The sequence below is a fragment of the Stigmatopora nigra genome, chromosome 1, assembly GCF_051989575.1.
Source record: "Stigmatopora nigra isolate UIUO_SnigA chromosome 1, RoL_Snig_1.1, whole genome shotgun sequence".
Taxonomy (NCBI): domain Eukaryota; kingdom Metazoa; phylum Chordata; class Actinopteri; order Syngnathiformes; family Syngnathidae; genus Stigmatopora; species Stigmatopora nigra.
The window spans coordinates 18,166,863-18,185,805 of record NC_135508.1 but is presented as its reverse complement, the minus strand read 5'-3'; the positions used below and the strand labels follow the sequence as shown (position 1 = coordinate 18,185,805).

Sequence of the window (18,943 nt, the reverse complement as noted above, 5' to 3'; positions counted from 1 at the left end):
ATGCATAGTGCCTCAAACAGGCTCTTCAACGTTTCATGGAGATATGACCACTCGCTGCTCCTTTGTCACAAAAATGCCTCGGGTAACTTTAGACAAAACCTTTAAAATGCTGTTGATTTACTATATTTAAAAGCTCTAATTTCGCGTGACAGTTGAAAACCTGTTTAAAAGTGTCCTACCCACTTCTGTGATTTTCTTTTGTAAAAAAAAAATCAAAAAACAAGCAAAAAAAACTTTACACTTGATACTTTATTGATCCATTTAAAGATACTATATGAATGTGTATACATAGCTTTTGTTCCCAAGTGCTTATATATCCTAGCCAAAGGAAAGTTAAAAAAGTCTGAATTCTTTTGAGAACATTATTTTTACTGTTGCCAATCAATGAGTATCAATGAGAGTATGCATGCAGAAGAGTCTAATGAAGAAAAATTATGATTTCAACAGGCGCTAGAGATAGTTCCGGCACCCCATTGGTGCATCCGGGGACTTAGTTCTCTCACCAGCTGTTCCTATATTTTACCACTGGTCAAATAGAGCCATATACACCCATCAAAAGAGCCACATATGGCCCCCGAGCCATAGATTCCCTACCCCTGCTATAGAACATGCATTTTATGTTGTACCCTTACAAAAGAAGCATCAAAGAGGTTTCAGATCCATTGGAGAGCTTTTTTTTTAAATTTTAGATATCTCTAAACCTAAGTAAAAACTGGAAATGAGACATCTTTTTTTCTGGTACGACCTGTTTGTATGATGGCCTGATCAATCGGAAGTCCAACGGGTAACATAATATGCAAATTACGCACATATGAATACAGGCCCAGCCTGTAACATTTAGAGTGTGAGAATGTCTGTCCTGTGACACATGATCTGAAACATGTCTGATTATAATGACCCCAAAAAATGACATACATTGTTGAAAGCAAAAAGGTGTGTTTTTGTGGATGCCGGGACTAACGCTAAATGTTCGTATCAGTGTAAGGTATAACAATCTTTAAATTAAGTTAAATTAAGTTTATACTTTAAACTGGATGGCCAACTTTTAGACGAGTGAGAAACTAGTAATTTTCCATAAATTCAGCAAGGGGTAAATTTATTAGCAAAAGAAAATTATTTAGAAAAATGCAGAGGGACTATGTACAATTAAAACCGGTTATGTCGGGTGTCCAAAACATTTCAAATGTATATTAGTATTTTTATTTATTTGGCTTTTTATTTGTATTTGTATATGTGTCAAAGGGTCATTTACATCCAGGTCATGTACATAGTGTAAAATAAGTTTTCAAAAATTAGTGATAACACTCAAAATATTGGGTGATTTTTCCTCGTGCATAAGCATAATGCCCCCAAAAGACTAAAGGTTTTGGCAGATACATGTTTAAAATCAAATGTTGCATTGTAACTCCACACACCAGCTACATTTGTTTTATTCTCTGCAGATTCGAACCCAACTGCAGCTGTAACCCCCCAAAAAAAGCTCTGTTCCTGGTAGGGGCTTTTTTTATAAATCATCACTCTTTGGAATTCAATATTAATGTTTGTCCTGATCAGTGTCAAGCATATTTTCAAGGTCTAACCCACCAGAGGTGGTCAAAATTAGTCCTGAAGGGCTGTTGTGGGTGCAGGATTTTGTCCCAACCCATTCAGCACAGATAGTTTAACCAATGAGGATTCTGTGGAAACGAGAAGCACCTGACTTCAATCCACCAAATGCATTTGTCTGATCATAGATTAGTGAAAAAGTGTCCTTGTGATGAGTTTAAATGAAAAACTACAGCCATTGTGGCCCTTTGTAGATTATTTTGCCCATCCCTTGACTCTAGCCCGTCGGAGACCAAGACGGAAGGTTGAGATTAAGAAAAGATCAATACCTTTAAAATATGTTCTCAAGACCAGTCTAGTCTGTAAGAACTCTACCAATCGTGTATCTATTTTTTCTTTTTAATCCAATAATTGGATTCCCTCATCTTTTCAGTTCCCAACATGACGTTTTTCTTACATAGTTAACAATGATATCAAGTGTTTTGTTTTTTATTTATGTTTCGGCCAAATAATCTCATTTAATTTCATTTCATTTTCTGAATCACTTTATCCTCATTATGGTCGCTGGGGGTGCTAGAGCCAATCCCAGCTGTCTGCTGGCCAAAGGCGGGTAACAGCATTAATTGGTGGCCAGCACAGGGCACAAGGAGACAAACAACCATTCACGTTCACACTCACACCGAGAGGCAATTTTGATTGTCCAATCAGCCGACCATGCATGTTTTTAGAATGTGGGAGGAAATCAGAGTACCTGGAGGAAACCCGTGCAGGCCTAGGGAGAACATGCAAACTCCACACAGGTGGACGTGACTTGGATTTGAACCCAAGACCCCAGAGTTGTGAAGCCAATGTGCCAACCACTCGGCCTAGCGGGCCACCTCGATATAAATATTGTTCCCCCCAACAATATTTTGTGAAAGAAAAATTCGTAATAACCGACCGTTTGTTTCCAAAAGAATACTTCTGGCATTATATGCAGTTGAATGTGGTCTGTTCAGAAATTTAAACAGGATGGCCAACTTTTTGAGGGGGAAAGAACGCTGCTCATTTTCACTAATTTAGCCACGGGAAACATTGTTATCATTTTTGCAGTTTTACAATAACTGTGTAAATGCAGTCTGTAATTAAAACTGGTTGTGTCTGGTTTGTGGTCAGAAACCTGTTTAAAAAACATGTCTGGGTTTCATACCTTTGTTTTGGAGCTTTTTTATATCTATAGTAAGGCCAATTTTATATATATTGTTGGTAGTGTCTAATACATTTTAGGTATTCTCTGGGCTATGGTTTTTGTGGTCTGTCACCACTGTATGGAGTTTGCATGTTCACCCCGGGGTTGTGTGGGTTTTCTCCGGGTACTCTGGTTTCCTCCCACAGCCTAAAAACATGCATGGTAGGCTGGTTGAAATTGCCCCAAGAGCGTGAATGGTTGTCCATTTCCTTGTGTCCTGCCATTGGCTGCCCACCAATTCAGGGTATGCCACGCCTCGTGGCTGTGGTTAGCTGGGATGGGCTCCAGCACCCCCTGTGACCCTTGTGAGAATAAGCGATTCAGAAAATTAATGAATTAAAGTACCTGCGAGATGAGCAGTTATAATGAAGGTAATCAGATTGGTCCAAACTATATTAAAAGATTATAAAGCACTCAGTTTCAAAATAAATAACTGAAAAAAATTGCTAAAAAATGGGACTTCTTTTTACCATTGGTGTCATCACTCTGATACCAAGCTTTTTCTCACTATAAAAAGTTGTATTTTTGAACTTTGTGGATCTTATAAATCCCAGGGAAAATGTTTTTCGTCTCAATCTGTGGATTTCATACTGTAGCTCTAGAAAAACAAACAAAAAAAATTAGAAGTAGCAAATTTAGGAATGAATGATTTGAAGTCACTTTCCTGTACAGCACTCTTAATTGTAAAATGACATGATTTAAAAAAAAAAATTGTGAACACTCCTCTTGCTGAGATGTGACTTTTGTCTCATGTCAATTATTATCATTTTCTGCCAAGCCAGTTTGGGAAGTCTGAATATTCTAAGTATTTGTCCATTTGCGTGCAGTTAGAGGGGGCGTGCATTGGAAATGGGGGCATAAAAGCAGATAGATGTCCGGAGAAACAGAGCAGCAACCGAAAGAGACTTTGCATCCTCTCTTCACTCTTCTCGACTCACCTGCATGCGGTAAGTTAAGCATTACGCATGATTTAGAGCAATGCAAACATCAATGTTTTTTTTTTTAGAATTGTGACCAAAGGGCAGTCGATGGTAGCCATGGAAAAGGGACCAAATCCAACATCATGCAGATGTTAATTCTTGGTGTAATTTAATGAGAACTGTGCAATCTAATTTTGCCTTCACATCAATAACATAGTCATTTTAAAAAAAACTAACCTTATTTTATGTACTTTTTATTATGACAGAGCAGTAGAATGGGTTTTTAGTACAAAGTTGAATTCTCTTGAAACATGAAGAAGAATAACAAATAGTATGTGTGAAATCTCTTCATATTTAAGATTTTTCTGTATTTAAGTGGGATAAAAACTATGTGTTATAATTATAATGTGTCAGTAGCCATATACAGTACATCAATGTATAAACCATTTATTGTTTTGATGTGCACTGATTAATTCTGTGCCGATCAAATTCAATATTTCATTATTTTTCAGCGATGAAGACCAACAGATTGCTTCTCTTGCTGGCGGGTGAGCCAACTGCAATATGACAATTTCTTTCTACCTTCACCAAATTGTCATAGACCAAAAAATACCTTTTTAATGGGTAATCTTGTTTTTTTCTTCGCATATTGCAGCAGTTATCTGCAGCCAGTTAGTCCAGACTGAGGCAGTCATATCTCCAACGCCTGTTGACCTGAACGCGTGTGAATTAAACATTTTTGGGCAACTGAAAACTACTTTAACAGTGAGTTCTCAGTGTTCCCCATGACATAAAACAAATGTAAAAGTTCTAATGTGAACCATGCTGTTAATTTTGCTTTTTTTCTTACAGATCAGCACGGCTAATGGGTCCACTCAATTCTGCTTTGAAGACCAAAGCGCTACTGAATGCATTAAAATCTCTGGTACAACCGAGGACACTGCAACGTCAACGTTTGGGGCTGTCGACAGCGATCTTGAAGTATTGGTCAAGGCAAAGCTGCCTCAGATCAAAGATGATCTGACGTGCTTTTCGAAACACGAATTGTCTTCCTCAGGCCAACTGACTGTGGGTCCTTTAAAATCATATGTACAACATGAAGCATTACCTGTTACGTTATGTTGTCTGTCTTTCTATATTTCCTCAGAGGAGCATTACTTTCTTGAAGTTTGGAAATCAAACAGTTATGAGTGTGAAACTGACATCAAATTCAGAACCAAATGTTGTAAGTATGTAAAAGACTGTGATATATACTGTGATCATTCCATTTAACGGGCCAAAAATGATTTCATGTGTAAGATCTGCTAGAAAAATGAAACATCTGTGCATGGGAATCAAATTCCATTTTTAAAACATCCACTTGTATTTACTGACACATTCAATAGACAGAGGCTGAAATTGTTTTCCAACAAGTTGGTCGCAGAATTTGTCAAGAAACATTCTTGCGATAAGACCCTAAAATAGGACGCAAACCCAGAAACACTTGCAACACCCATTTGCCAATAGTATTTAAATCGGAGGGGGAAATGAAGTTGGAATCGTCACGAAATTTATGAAGGTGAGAAAAGAAGCTTGCTAAATTGAACATTGGTGAAAATTTGCATGTATTTATTAAGTATAATTGTGCGTAACTCAACTTACTACTGCAAAACGACTATTAATGATGTCGGGGAAAGTGCTGGAAATTAGCCGACAATTGGCAATAACCAACCAACTCACACACCTTTTGGCCCGTTAGATCAAAGTGTAACCATAACCTACAAATTACCTAGCAGGTAAAGCATTTTGATAGACTGAGTACCTGTGTAAAGATGTAACATGGTACGACTGTCCTTGATGCAGCAAATAAATGCACTTGAAGCCAAGGAAGAGAACTTTACCAAGAGTGGTCTGGATGACACAAAGTTCATAGACCTCACTGGCTGCATGTCAGAGGGTATGTAAATAGTTTTGGAGAAAAACATTAAAGATATCATGTCATGGTAGGTGACAAGTAATACTGACCTATCTCTTTGAATCAGTAGGCGAGATCCTCCTTCCCGGTTCAGATAGACCCAGCACAATAGGAGATTGCCTCATCTCATCATGCAACAGTCAGGGTGAACTCATCACCAAACAAGCTTGTGGATCCTTGGAGAGTTGCAATGCGAACACGTAAATACTTTTTTGTGTAGTTTTACTGAGTGCCTTGAGAGAACTTGTATTGAATTGTATGGAGTGGTAGAGATAATCTCACTTGGCAAGTTATGAATGCTACACCCCTCATCTATTTTAGATGCGAGCCGACATACCGCTTGTGCACAGTAACCTCCGGCCAGGTGATCCAATTCTACGGCCAAGTGTCGTCAGTGACGGACCGCTGCCTATACAACCTGCTTGAGCCAGGCGATAACAGCTTTGTACTGTTGGCGGCTTTTGAGGATCGCCGCAGTCAGATAGTTACCTTTTTGGATCGCCTGGATTTAGTGCTACCAACATCCAACGATCAAATTTCTCTTGAATCAAGCGGAAGAGTTCGGGTAAGATGATTGTCACTGAGTTGTGGTTGATGAACTCATTTACTTGTGGGGAAGGTCAGCTCTATAGCTCATTTAATTAGGTCAACGTGTGCCATGGTAAATCTCCATTCAATATAAATGCTCTAGTGTATTTAACACGAGTGAATATACTTTGAAAGAAATGCCTGAAATCATGATGCTCATTATTTACTCTTGTGACACAGCTCAACGGCCAAATTCAAACACTCAGCGCTAATGACAGTGAAGTCATTAACGGAGTGGTGCTCTCCAAAGACCCGACTGGTGTCAATTTGGCTATTCTGAACAGTAGCGTTTCAATCTTCTTTGACGGCTCTACCGCGTACATTAAAGGTGTGTTGATGACAAAAAGTGTCCTGTGGAATACCGGCATCCAATATGTAGTTGACTGATTGCCCTGTGCTTCTTCTCAGTCCGTGGTGGGGCAGCTCTGCAGGGCTTATGTGGCGATGCCACTGATCCGGCCTTTTTGCCAACACCCGTCTTGGATAGCCGAAGCAATCAAGGGTAGGTGGTACGCGTTCATGTGTTTCACATTGAAATAATTAAGCTTTCATGGAGGCTTACACGTACTCTTTGTGTCCGCCCTTCAGATGTGAAATAATGCCTCGAGTTGATAATCTATTTGTCAACAGTGCGGTGGGAATAGAACGGTAAAAGTGATCATTTCCTAGATTGTCAATCTTGGTTTCTTCATTATAGCACCCCTCACCATCCTTCTGTTTGTTCATGTGCAGCTGCTCATTGCTCGCGTCAGAAAAATTTGCTGAATGCCACGACAAAGTTGCGGTCGAACCATACATCAAGGCATGCACATTCACCCTGAATGATTATCCTATGGTGGACAACCTCAAGTGCCAGTTTTTAGAAGCTTATGCCCAGGTCTGCAAGATGCAGTATGATATCGACATGGAAGGCTGGAGGTCTGACCTTGACTGTCAGAAGGGTAAAAATTTAGCTCATTAGGGCTAACAATCTTTTCATTGTGAAAAATCATTGCTTGTTTAGCGCATTTTTTTTCTGAAGCGGTTGAATACAATTTTAATGCAAACTTGTTCATTCATTTGCAGAGGACAATCAATCTTATTGTCAGGACCACGAATGCAATAGCAATGAGTTCTGTGGAGAGTCCAAGTCAAAAAAAAACATCTGTCTCTGCCGAGCCATATACGCCTCTGAGTATCACTCGAAAAACACTTTGGGTAATGAAAATAACGGATGACTTTTGTTAAATGCCTCAGCTAACTTTCCTGTTCGATCAGGTGACCCTCCCACATGCCAAGAGAACAGAGGATCTGTCTCCCTGATTGGCTGCCTGCTGGAGGAGAAAGGCATCAATTACAATTTGTTGCATCTCAACAATGAGAACTGCACAGCTCAAAGGGACGCAGAGACACACTTGGTGACCTTCAATTTTGATTCAGACGACAGATGTGGGACTGAAACCGAGGTTGGTCGGCGGCAGCATTTTAATCAGGCTCATCACCTTTTGCCCACCCATATAAACCAATTTTGCTGCTTTCGACAGGGGAACAATACCTTTGTGGTTTTCAAGAACAGCATTGTGTCTGCTAGAGCCAACAAGAATAGTCTCATCACTCGCAGCAAGTTCCAATTGGACATCACATGCACATACAAGAAGCCGGAAATCCAAACACTGTTGCTTCATGTCAATACCACGTGAGTGGAGCATAACATTGCAGCTGGGACTCAGGTTATGATTCAACACCTGACTTTCCCTCTGTGCATTTCATTCACAGCTCTGTGGTGCGTCAATTGATGTCGGGGAGCCACAACTACACCCTGTTCATGCAGGCATACATGGACAGCGATCGCAATATACCGATAGAGCCCGAAACACACTTGGATCTGGATCAGCAGATTTGGATCCAGCTGAGAGCAGACGGACTGGATGTGGAGCTGATGAAATTAGTGACCGAGTCCTGCTTCGTGACGGAACAACTGTCACCCAACGACACTATAAAATATGACCTCGTCATTGATGGGTGACCACAAACACTCTATAAACTGTGTGTTCGTATCATTAGGAAGCTTTTTGTCAACGTTCTTTTCTTGGTACTGAGCAGCTGCCCGAACACCGAGGATGGCACGGTGGAGATACACAACAACGGTGTGGGGAACTCCAACTACTTCTCATTTCAAATGTTCCAGTTTTTGAACAGCTCAAGCTTCTACCTGCACTGCAACGTCAATCTCTGCCAGGAATCGGAGTGTGAGCCTGTGAGTTGAATCCACACCCCACACTTTGCCTGTTGTTCTGAGAGAGAAAAAAACATTTGTTTTGTTTTCTTGTTTTTCCTTTTCTCTTGTCCAAATAGACCTGCGATGACATTTCAAGCAGAAGACGTAGAGCCCTGGAGAATTACTTACCTGGGGGCTTAATCTCAATGGAGTGGATCATTTAGGGACCTCCTGAAGGGAAATGCTCATTGGTCGCATTCTTCTTATAAAGGGAAAAGGATTTTTTTTTTTTTGAGAATAGAGCATTAATGCCTTTTAATTCAAAGATAGTTTGATGTGGGATGAATAAAGTTATCCAATCCAATCCAATCAAATCCAATGGCCTGTAATTGATGACTATTTTACAAATGAGTTTGCTATGGTTCTGGTGATTAGGGAAAATATATACTGTAGCTTTGTTTAAAAATGCATTAATCAACAATGTTTTTACAATTATTTCAAGTGTGAAGTTACATTTAAATATTCTGAACCATTAAAGAAACAGTCATCAAAACTAAGATTCCCAATCTCACTCATGATAATGAAATGGTATGGTGGTAGTAAACAATGGGTTTTTTAGTGTATTGGCACAGTATGGAGTGCCCTCGGAGAAGGTGAACAAAGGAGCGTGAATATCAATAGATTCAGACAAGTATGATATACCCCAATCTTGCCATTATTTCCAAACCTTTCGACCGGGAATGCCCATTACTTAGATCGCAATCTACCAGTACATCGCCAAGGTACTATTGGTCAATCGCAAATAACATTTTGATCCCTGCCTTCTGTTGAATTCCTTAGCTGGGCTCTTATAAAATTGGCATGTCCCACAGTAAGCTTTAGCGTGAATCAAGAGTGGATTTATCATTATACAATTGCTGAGCTTTGTCAGTGGCATACAAGAAAGATAGATAGTGGAAGGTTAACTGCTTGAAAGGTAGTAGAAAGGTACCTTTATACAAATGTGATATGGTAGAAGTAAAACCAGTGAATTCCAGTCAGGTGATTCTTGTTTTAGCAAATTTTTGGATAAAGTGAGTGTGGGATAAAAAGCTGCACCTGCCCACCCCTGAATTCTAACCTTAACAACCAAGTAGATAGTGGGAGTTTGGCTCATTGAAAAAGTAGATCTTGGAGCAAAGAAAAAAAAAGTGTGAGTGCCCCTGCTTTAGACCAATTACATTTTTATGACATGACAGTACATAGATCTAAAAATACAGAAGTTCAACCAAGTATGGAGAAAGCAAAGAAGCCCATCTTAAAATAGGGGCAAGGTAATTTACTTTATAGTGACGTCGACCCATGGTTTTCCATGGATGCACATCTAAAGATTTCTCAAACAAACCTACTTGGACAAGCAGGGAAGAAAACAGTATTCCTGGGCATAGTAATAGCAATCTTGAAAATAGCTGCAGAGTCCTCATGTGGCAGCTCAGCAGTTGAAACATGCCATTGGAATAATACTGAATATACCTGTGACAAACTAAATCATACATTATGCCATTTACAGAGAACAACAGATGCCTTTTTTTGAAGATCCCATAAGATAATGTTCTCATTTTTAAGTGCAGGATAGCCAAAACATGGTGTTATTATGATAAGATGATGTGGAAAAAAATCTAAACGTGCAGTCATAAAAGGCAGGGGAAGAAGAAGGAGGGCTGATGATCGGAGTAAAGGGGGAAAAAAACTAAATCAAGGCATTTTAATAATGACATCCTTTGAGTAATTATATTAAAAACCAAGTCAATGTGCAGCATAGACTATAGGACCAAAAAATGTAACAATTTATTGTAATTTATTGTAAATTTAATTCTTTACAAGAAATGGAAAAGAAAAACCAATAGATGGCAGTAAGTAACTATTCTCTGTCTTTCTTCCATGCCTTACCGCAGGCCCCTTCGTTTTTATTTATTATTTGATTATTTATTTATGTATTTATCTGTGTATGTATTTATTTATTCATGTGTTTATTTTTTCCTGAATTTATTTATTTATTATTATTTTTAAACACTCACTAATTTATTTATTTATTTATTGTGTTTGTTTATTTAAACATTACTCTATAAAGCAGGGGCCGGGAACACTTTTTGATGGAAATAGCCATAAACAATTTAAAAAATTTAAATGTTAATCCTTGAGAGCCATACTATGAATGTAAAAATCAACATACATAAAAAGGTGTGCTTTTTTTAGTCACTTCACCACTTTTAAAGTACAAAAAGTCTCTGAAATTTTTTTGACAACATTATTACGTTGATACAATCAATGAGTATCAATAAGAAAATCCATGCAAAAGAGTGTAATGAAAAAAATATGATTATAAGGTGCTGGGGGTAGTGTCAATACCATAATACCAAGGTGACGCTCCTATTCCTGTGCGTTCTCACCAGCAGTTTCGATAGTTTACCTCACAGGTTAGTTTAGAGCGATATGCACCCATCAAAAGAGCCATATATGGCTCCCGAGCCATAGGTTCCCTGCCCGTGCTATAAAGCATGGATGGGCAATTAATCCAAAAATGGCCCCAGTGGGTCCTGTTCTTTGTTCCAACCAGTGCAGCAAAGATAGTTCAACCAATGAAGTTTGTGCTGAAACAATGCATATAACTGCAATCCACCGATTATACTTGTAAGACATTGGATTGGTGAGAAAGTGTCATACGTATTGTTCCGTTGGACTAATTGCCTACCACCGGTATATAGGGTTGCCAACTCTCCCTTGAGAAATGGAAGCGTCAAATATTTCAAAGAAAAAAGTATGCGTCCCTTATTTAGTCTCAATCATTTTTGTCTTTTTTCTCACATTGTTAAAAATGTTGTCAATGAATTCCCTGCATTTTTTTTCACGTTTTATAAAAATAATATAAGCCTTCTTAGCTTCATCTTTTATACCCTTTTGTAAAGATTTCAGAAGATTACTCCATTCATATAATAAGGCTTATGAATGGAGTATTCGTCTGAAAGCCATGGTCACAGCTGCCTATATTATAAGCAGTAGAATGTGGTTTAAACAAGATGGTCAACTTTTTTGGAGATGTGAACACTGCTAATTTTTTTTCAAGTTTAGCCAGAGGTAACATTGTTACCATTTTTTCCGTTTTAAAATAACCGTCAAAAATGCAGTCCTTTACGTTGACTATGATTAATCCTGGCGGTGTCTGGTTTGTGGTCGCAAACCTGTTCAAAAATCCCTAGCTTGTCTGAGTTTAACACCCAAATTGTTTGAACCGTCTTGGTACAGTGGAGTAAATTCTTTTGTTTTGCTTTTAGTCTAAAAATTATGTGTCTGAGAAGAATTCTTCTCTCAAGGCACGGCTTTTTGACATAGCTGGGAAAAAAACTACTTAAAGCTATACGAGGATTGAACAGTATCTGGCCGTGTCTTGTAGTAAATTGTCCAAACCAAGACACAATACCACTTTATGCCACCTTGTCTTGTCATATGACAAAGTGACCAAAAAAATGGTGTAGTGAGATCTGGAACACCAGATGTGCCAGTCTTGCATATAGTACGTTCTAATTCAGCAGGACCAGTCACAAAACACGACAAATCCAGGCTTGCTGTATTTGATTGGTCCTTTTTTGGTACTGGTTTTGCTCATATAAAAAGAAGTAGAAAATGATTGCCACAATGGGAGTTGCCAAAAAAGGAATAATCCGCTATTGAGCAACAAAAAAAAGTGTTCTGTATTTAATATACAAGGGAAGTACTTTTTCCTGTATCATCAGGAACCCCTAAAATAGTGATAGCTATATCATTCATTCATTCATCTTCCATACCACCTTTCCTCGAAAGGGTTGCGGGGGTTGCTGGAGCCTAACCCAACGAAAAGAGACAGACAACCATTGACACTGGCCCCAAGTGGGAATCGTACCCAGATTGCCCACACCAAAGTCAAGCAGAAGAACCTCTCCTGCTTTCTGATTGGATGATTAAGATGAAAAATAAGGACCCAAAACACTTACAAGGCCTGGAAATTTTCTTGATTCCTATTTTATCAAATAAGGCTGTGTACTAAGTCCTCTTCTGTACTCCCTGTGGACATACAACTGTACATTGACCCACCAGTCTAACTCCATCATCAAATTTGCCGATGACACCACTGTGGTCGGACTCATCTCAGGAGGGGATGAGTCAGCCTGCAGAGATGAGGTCAACAAACTGTCTTTGTGGTGTTTGGTGAACAATCTCACACTGAACACCACCAAAACCAGCATGTGACTTTTTATATTTTTATATGACTTATTTATGTTTTTTTTTTTTACTGGGAAAACACACTTTGTGGAGTAGCACCCCCAATTTCGTTATACGCAACTGTGTATGATGACAATAAAGGCTTTTAGTTGATTGATTTGATTGAAATAAACCAGAGTGACTAATGGCAACTCAGCAGGAATTCTGCCAAACCATGTATGTGTGTGTTCACTGTAACTGTTCTCTGAGGTGGATTGAATCTGGCATCATTTTGTCGCTCTGTACCCGTGACATTGGCTGTGACGAAAAAATATTTGTCCATCGATTCGAAGCCTAATAAACATGCATTTTAACTGGGGATGAAGATTAGCTGTGTAGCAAAATCCACTGAGTACAGGACTCTATTTTGTTAAATGGTGATATGAAAAAGTCTACAGTGAGCACTCCTTTTTGTTTTCACATCACTTACTATTAATTTCTGTCAAGCCAGTTTGTTAAGTCGGAATATTCTAAGTATTTGTCCATTTACGTGCAGTTGGGGGCGTGCTTTGAAAATTGTAGCTTAAAAGCAGATATTCGAAGATAGCAGGAATTTATAGAGGCTTTACATCCTCAGACTTCACAGCTCTCTACTTCCCTACATGTGGTAAGCCAAGCATTCTGCGTGAATTACAATGATGCAACATTAATATTAAAATCAATTGTTTCCTTTAGAATTGTCTCCAAATAGCCGTTGATGATGTCAAATTAGTGGCTGGAATTTAAGTGTAATGTACACTTAGCCATTTCTGTCACATCTATTACATTGTCATGTTAATAGAAGACCTTCTGTACTTTGTATTATGATATCACAGCATAGTTCAATGATTAGGACAAACGTAAATTATCTTCATTCATTAAATTTCTGAGCCGCTTATTTTCATAAAGGTCCCGGGGGGTGCTGGAGCCTATCCCAGCTAACTACGGGCACCAGGCGGGGGACATCCTGAATTGGCAGTCAGCCAATCACAGGGCACAAAGAGACTGACAACCAACCATATTTAGGGGTAATTTAGAGTGTTCAACATGCCTACCTTGCATGTTTTTTTGCAAGTGGGATGAAACCGGAGCACCCGGAGAAAACCCACGCAAGCCCACCCAGTAAGGACTGACCTGGGATTGAACCCTCGACCCTAGAACTGTGAGGGTGACGCGCTAACCACTGTTTCTAAAAGCTGCCCAAATACTCTTCATTCATTTACAAATCATGGGATTTTTTTCCAGTGATGAAGGCCAACAAGTTGAATCTCCTACTGGCAGGTAAACAAACATCAGCATCGCTTCCTGCATCTACTGCTTTCTCAGCATTGCCATTGACTAAAAAGTCCAATTTGAATTGGTGCTCCTATTTTTTTCTTTTCTTTGTGCAACAGTTATCTGCATCCAGTTAATCCAGACTGATGCAGTTATACCTTCCACGCCTGTCGACCTGAATCTGTGCTCGATAAATATTTTTGGGCAAATGAAAACTGCTTTAACAGTGAGTTATCACGTCAGTCTTCCCCATGACGTGCAATGAAAAAAAACAAATCATAAGTCCTTATTTGAACTGTCCTGTATTATGATAATGGTGATACTTTCCTTACAGATCAGCACGGCTGCTGGGTCCACTCAATTCTGCTTTACAGACCAAAGCGCTACTGAATGCATTAAAATCTCTGGTACAACTGAGGACACTGCAACGTCAATGATTGGGGTTGTCGACAGTGATCTTGAAGAATTGGTCAAGGCAAAGCTGCCTCAGATCAAAGATGATCTGATGTGCATTTCGAAACACGACTTGTCTTCCTCAGGCCAACTAACTGTGGGTCATTTAAAATCAGACGTACAAAATTAAGCATTACCTGTTACGTTATGTTGTCTGTCTTTCTATATTTCCTCAGAGGAGCATTACTTTCTTGAAGTTTGGAAAGCAAACAGTTATGAGTGTGAATCTGACTTCAAATTCAGAATCAAATGTTGTAAGTATGTAAAACCTATATATACTGTGATCATTCCATATAACGAGCTAAAAACTAATCAATGTAAATTTAAAGATTTTGGCCTTCCAGAAGAAGAGTAATGGCTGGTTTAAACAAAAGAGACATAGAGGTTTTTGAATGCAATGTCAATGTTTACTCCATTGGAGTCCCATAATGTCAAGTTATGTCGAATTTTTCTGGCATCTCACATGCCCATATCTGTCAATTGGCATCCTGTTCACTAATGCAATGTAAAAAGTCTTTGGGAGTCATAAAAAGCCTTTGTAAAGATGTAACATGGTGCATCTGTCCTTGATGCAGCAAATAAATGCACTTGAAGCCAAGGAAGTGAGCTTTACAAAAAGCGGTGTCGAGGACACAATGTACATAGACCTCAGTGGCTGCAGGTCAGAGGGTATGTAAATAGTTTTGGAGAAAAACATTAAAGATATCATGTCATGGTAGGTGACAAGTAATACTGACCTATCTCTTTGAATTAGCAGGCGAGATCCTCCTTCCCGGTTCAGACAGACCCAGCACAATAGGAGATTGCCCCATCTCATCATGCAACAGTCAGGGTGAACTCATCACCAAACAAGCTTGTGGATCCTTGGAGACTTGCATTGCGAACACGTAAATACTTTTATTTTCAGATAACATGACATCTCACTTGGTAAATTATAAACGCTACATGACTGACTAATCCTCATCTCATTCAGATGCAAGGCGACATACCGCATGTGCACAGTGACCTCCGGCCAGGTGATCCACTTCTACGGCCAAGTGTCGTCAGTGACGGACCGCTGCCTATACAACCTGCTTGAGCCAGGCGATAACAGCTTTGTACTGTTGGCGGCTTTTGAGGATCGCCGCAGTCAGATAGTTACCTTTTTGGATCGCCTGGATTTAGTGCTACCAACATCCAACGATCAAATTTCTCTTGAATCAAGCGGAAGAGTTCGGGTAAGATGATTGTCACTGAGTTGTGGTTGATGAACTCATTTACTAGTGGAGAAGGTCAGCTCTAAAGCTCATTTAATTAGGTCAACGTGTGCCATGGTAAATCTCCATTCAATATAAATGCTCTAGTCTAGTGTATTTAACACGAGTGAATATACTTTGAAAGAAATGCCTGAAATCATGATGCTCATTATTTACTCTTGCGATGCAGCTCAACGGCCAAATTCAAACGCTAAGCACTGATGCTACTGCTGTCCTTAACGGAGTCCTGCTCTCCAAAGACCCAACTGGTGTTCATTTGGCTATTCGGAACAGTAACGTTTCAATCTTCTTTGACGGCTCTACCGCATACATTAAAGGTGTGTTGACGAACAAAAAGTATCCAGTGGAAATCGGCATCCAATATGTAGTTGACTGATTGCCCTGTGCTTCTTCTCAGTCCCTGATGGGGCAGCTCTGCGGGGCTTATGTGGCGATGCCACTGATCCGGCCTTTTTGCCAAGACCCGTCTCGGATAGGCGAAGCAATCAAGGGTAGGTGGTACGCGTTCATGTGTTTCACATTGAAATAATTAAGCTTTCATGGAGGCTTACACGTACTCTTTGTGTCCGCCCTTCAGATGTGAAATAATGCCTCGAGTTGATAATCTATTTGTCAACAGTGCGGTGGGATTAGAACGGTAAAAGTGATCATTTCCTAGATTGTCAATCTTGGTTTCTTCATTATAGCACCCCTCACCATCCTTCTGTTTGTTCATGTGCAGCTGCTCATTGCTCGCGTCAGAAAAATTTGCTGAATGCCACAACAAAGTTGCGGTCGAACCATACATCAAGGCATGCAAACTCACCCTGAGTGATTATCCTATGGTGGACAACCTCAATTGCCAGTTTTTAGAAGCTTATGCCCAAGTCTGCAAGATGCAGTATGACATTGACATTGAAGGCTGGAGGTCTTCCTTTGGCTGTCAGAATGGTGAAAATTCTCTCAATAGGCCTAGCAATCTTTTGATGAAAATGATTCCTTGTCAAGCAGTTGATACAATTTTAAGGAATCGTGTGTTTTCGTTTGCAGAGAACAATCAGTCGTATTGTCAGGATCACGAATGCAATGGCAATGAGTTCTGTGGAGAGTCCAAGTTCAAAAGAACATCCTGTCTCTGCCGTGCCATCTATGCTTCGGAGTATCACTTGAAAAACACGTTGGGTAATGAAAATAACTCATGACTTTTGTCTAATCATAAATCAAGCATAACTTAAAACTTTAATGCCCCAACTAACTTTCCTGTTCGATCAGGTGACCCTCCTACATGCCAAAAGGGCGGAGGAGCAATCTCCCTGATTGGCTGCCTGCTGGAGGAGAAAGGCATCAATTACAATTTGTTGCACCTCAACAATGAGAACTGCACAGGTCAAAGGGACAAAGATACGCACTTGGTGACCTTCAATTTTGATTCAGTCGATGGATGTGGGACTGAAACCGAGGTGGGTTAGAACATGTGGTCTAGTTTACATGGATTTGACACTGTACAGTTTAATAAGCTTATTGATAGAACTTTGATTTAAAAAAGCACTGTTTGGGGAAATACTTACCCAGATTTTTCTGCAATTGACAGGCGAACGAAACCCTTGTGGTTTTCAAGAACAGCATTGTGACAGGGAAACCTGATATTAATAGACTCATCACTCGAAGCAACATAAAGTTGGACATCACATGCATATACAAGACGCCGAATGTCACAACACTGCTCCTTCACGTGAAAAGCACGTGAGTGAAGCAATACATTTGGTTTCATCTTCTAATGCTTGATTACTTGTCTCTCACCTGACTTTTCGTATCACCGCCTGCGCCTTTCTGTGTTTTGCAGGTCCGTGGGGCGTCAGTATATATCAGAAACAGGGAGCTACTCTCTGCTCATGCAAGTGTACATGAACAGCGAGCGCACAGAGTTGATGGAGCCGAACACAGAATTGGAGCTGAATCAGCAGATCTGGATCCAACTAAGTTTAGATGGGATAGATGAGAGTGTGGTCAAATTAGTGACTACGTCTTGCTGGGTGACGGAACAACCGGCACCCAGTGACCCTAAGAGATATGACCTCATCATTGAGGGGTGAGGATCAGCACGCTACAAACTGAGGCGGGCTTGGCAATAGGAAACATATTAAACCAAGTTGAGCTTCTCATATTTGGCTCCTTTTCCCAAGGGTGGCTAGCATGAGCTATATAACTCAGACAAATTAGATCCATTTGAGGAAACCAGAGTTGAGGAACATCAGACAGTTACCGTATTTTCACGACTATTCGCCGCACTTAAAAGTCTTAAATTTTCTCCAAAATAGACAGTGCACCTTATATATGGAAAAAACAGAAAACCATAAACGAAAAACCACCACTAAATGATATTAAAAAAACACAAACGCCTGAACTGAAACAATACTGTTAAATATGCAGATGCCATCTTAGTTTACAAAATCTTCTATCATATAGCTCCTCCCCCACTGCAAGATTTTATACAAAAAAATCCAAAACATCAACAATGGCTGGCTCTAGAGGTGACTGTGTAGTGAGTGCTTCATACCTGGAAGTCACTAGCAATTACCGTATTTTCACGACTATAAGGCGCACTTAAAAGTCTTAAATTTTCTCCCAAATAGACAGTGTGCCTTATAATACAGTGCTCCCTATATATGGAAAATATGTCATTCGTTGAGGGTGCGCCTTATAATGCTTATAGTCGTGAAAATACGGTAAGTCTATTTCTCCGATTGCTCAAATCTTCTTCATTGTAGTTTAGCCAGTTTTTTCACTACAAACAAATTATCTCAGAAGGATACAAATACGAGAAGTTCAAATTGAGTTTACATGTTTGCAGCGTGTGCTTCAAGAGATAGCAGCTTGTCAGATTTCTTTTCTTGTTCCGGATCAGCTGCCCAAACCGTGAAGATGGCACAGTGGAGGTACAAAACAATGGATTGGGGAAGACTAACTACTTCTCATTCCGAATGTTCCAGTTTGTGGATAACACAAGCTTCTACCTGCACTGCAGTGTGGACCTCTGTGTAAAGCAGCAGTGTCAGCCTGTGAGTCACATAACATCACACACTTTTCTTGTTGTTCTGTGGGAAAGCACTGTTTTGTTTTCTTTGTTTAAGCAGACCTGCAGTGACATTCCAGGTAGAAGACGTAGAGCCCTGAGGAAAAGAAGATCCACAGACTTATACAAGGGCTTAATCTCATTGGAGTGGATCATTTAACAACTGTTCAAAAAGCATTAAAATATACCTACCAATTTTCAGGTTTTTCCACCCAAAATAA

The 18,943-nt window shown here is 39.7% G+C and overlaps 1 protein-coding gene across 1 annotated transcript; it reads left to right on the top strand.

The window, feature by feature from the left end:
* Positions 1–5,511: 5,511 nt before the first annotated feature.
* LOC144187971 (uncharacterized) lies at positions 5,512–18,898 on the top strand. Its single transcript, XM_077710686.1, has 24 exons — positions 5,512–5,629; positions 5,718–5,847; positions 5,969–6,212; positions 6,416–6,563; positions 6,644–6,737; positions 6,824–6,883; positions 6,968–7,176; positions 7,493–7,680; positions 7,759–7,910; positions 7,991–8,236; positions 8,318–8,471; positions 14,990–15,083; positions 15,172–15,301; positions 15,388–15,631; positions 15,840–15,987; positions 16,068–16,161; positions 16,248–16,307; positions 16,392–16,600; positions 16,700–16,831; positions 16,922–17,109; positions 17,241–17,392; positions 17,493–17,738; positions 18,555–18,708; positions 18,784–18,898. Exons 1-24 carry the CDS (start codon positions 5,512–5,514, stop codon positions 18,880–18,882), a joined length of 3,693 nt encoding a protein of 1,230 aa, XP_077566812.1. The 3' UTR covers positions 18,883–18,898.
* Positions 18,899–18,943: the final 45 nt, after the last annotated feature.

Coding starts and splice junctions, on each gene's coding strand:
- LOC144187971 (XM_077710686.1), top strand. CDS start 5,512: ATGGTACGACTGTCCTTGATGCAGCAAATAAATGCACTTGAAGCCAAG. Junction 8,237..8,317: donor TATGACCTCGTCATTGATGG/GTGACCACAAAC, acceptor GGTACTGAGCAG/CTGCCCGAACACCGAGGATG. Junction 16,162..16,247: donor GATAGGCGAAGCAATCAAGG/GTAGGTGGTACG, acceptor TCCGCCCTTCAG/ATGTGAAATAATGCCTCGAG.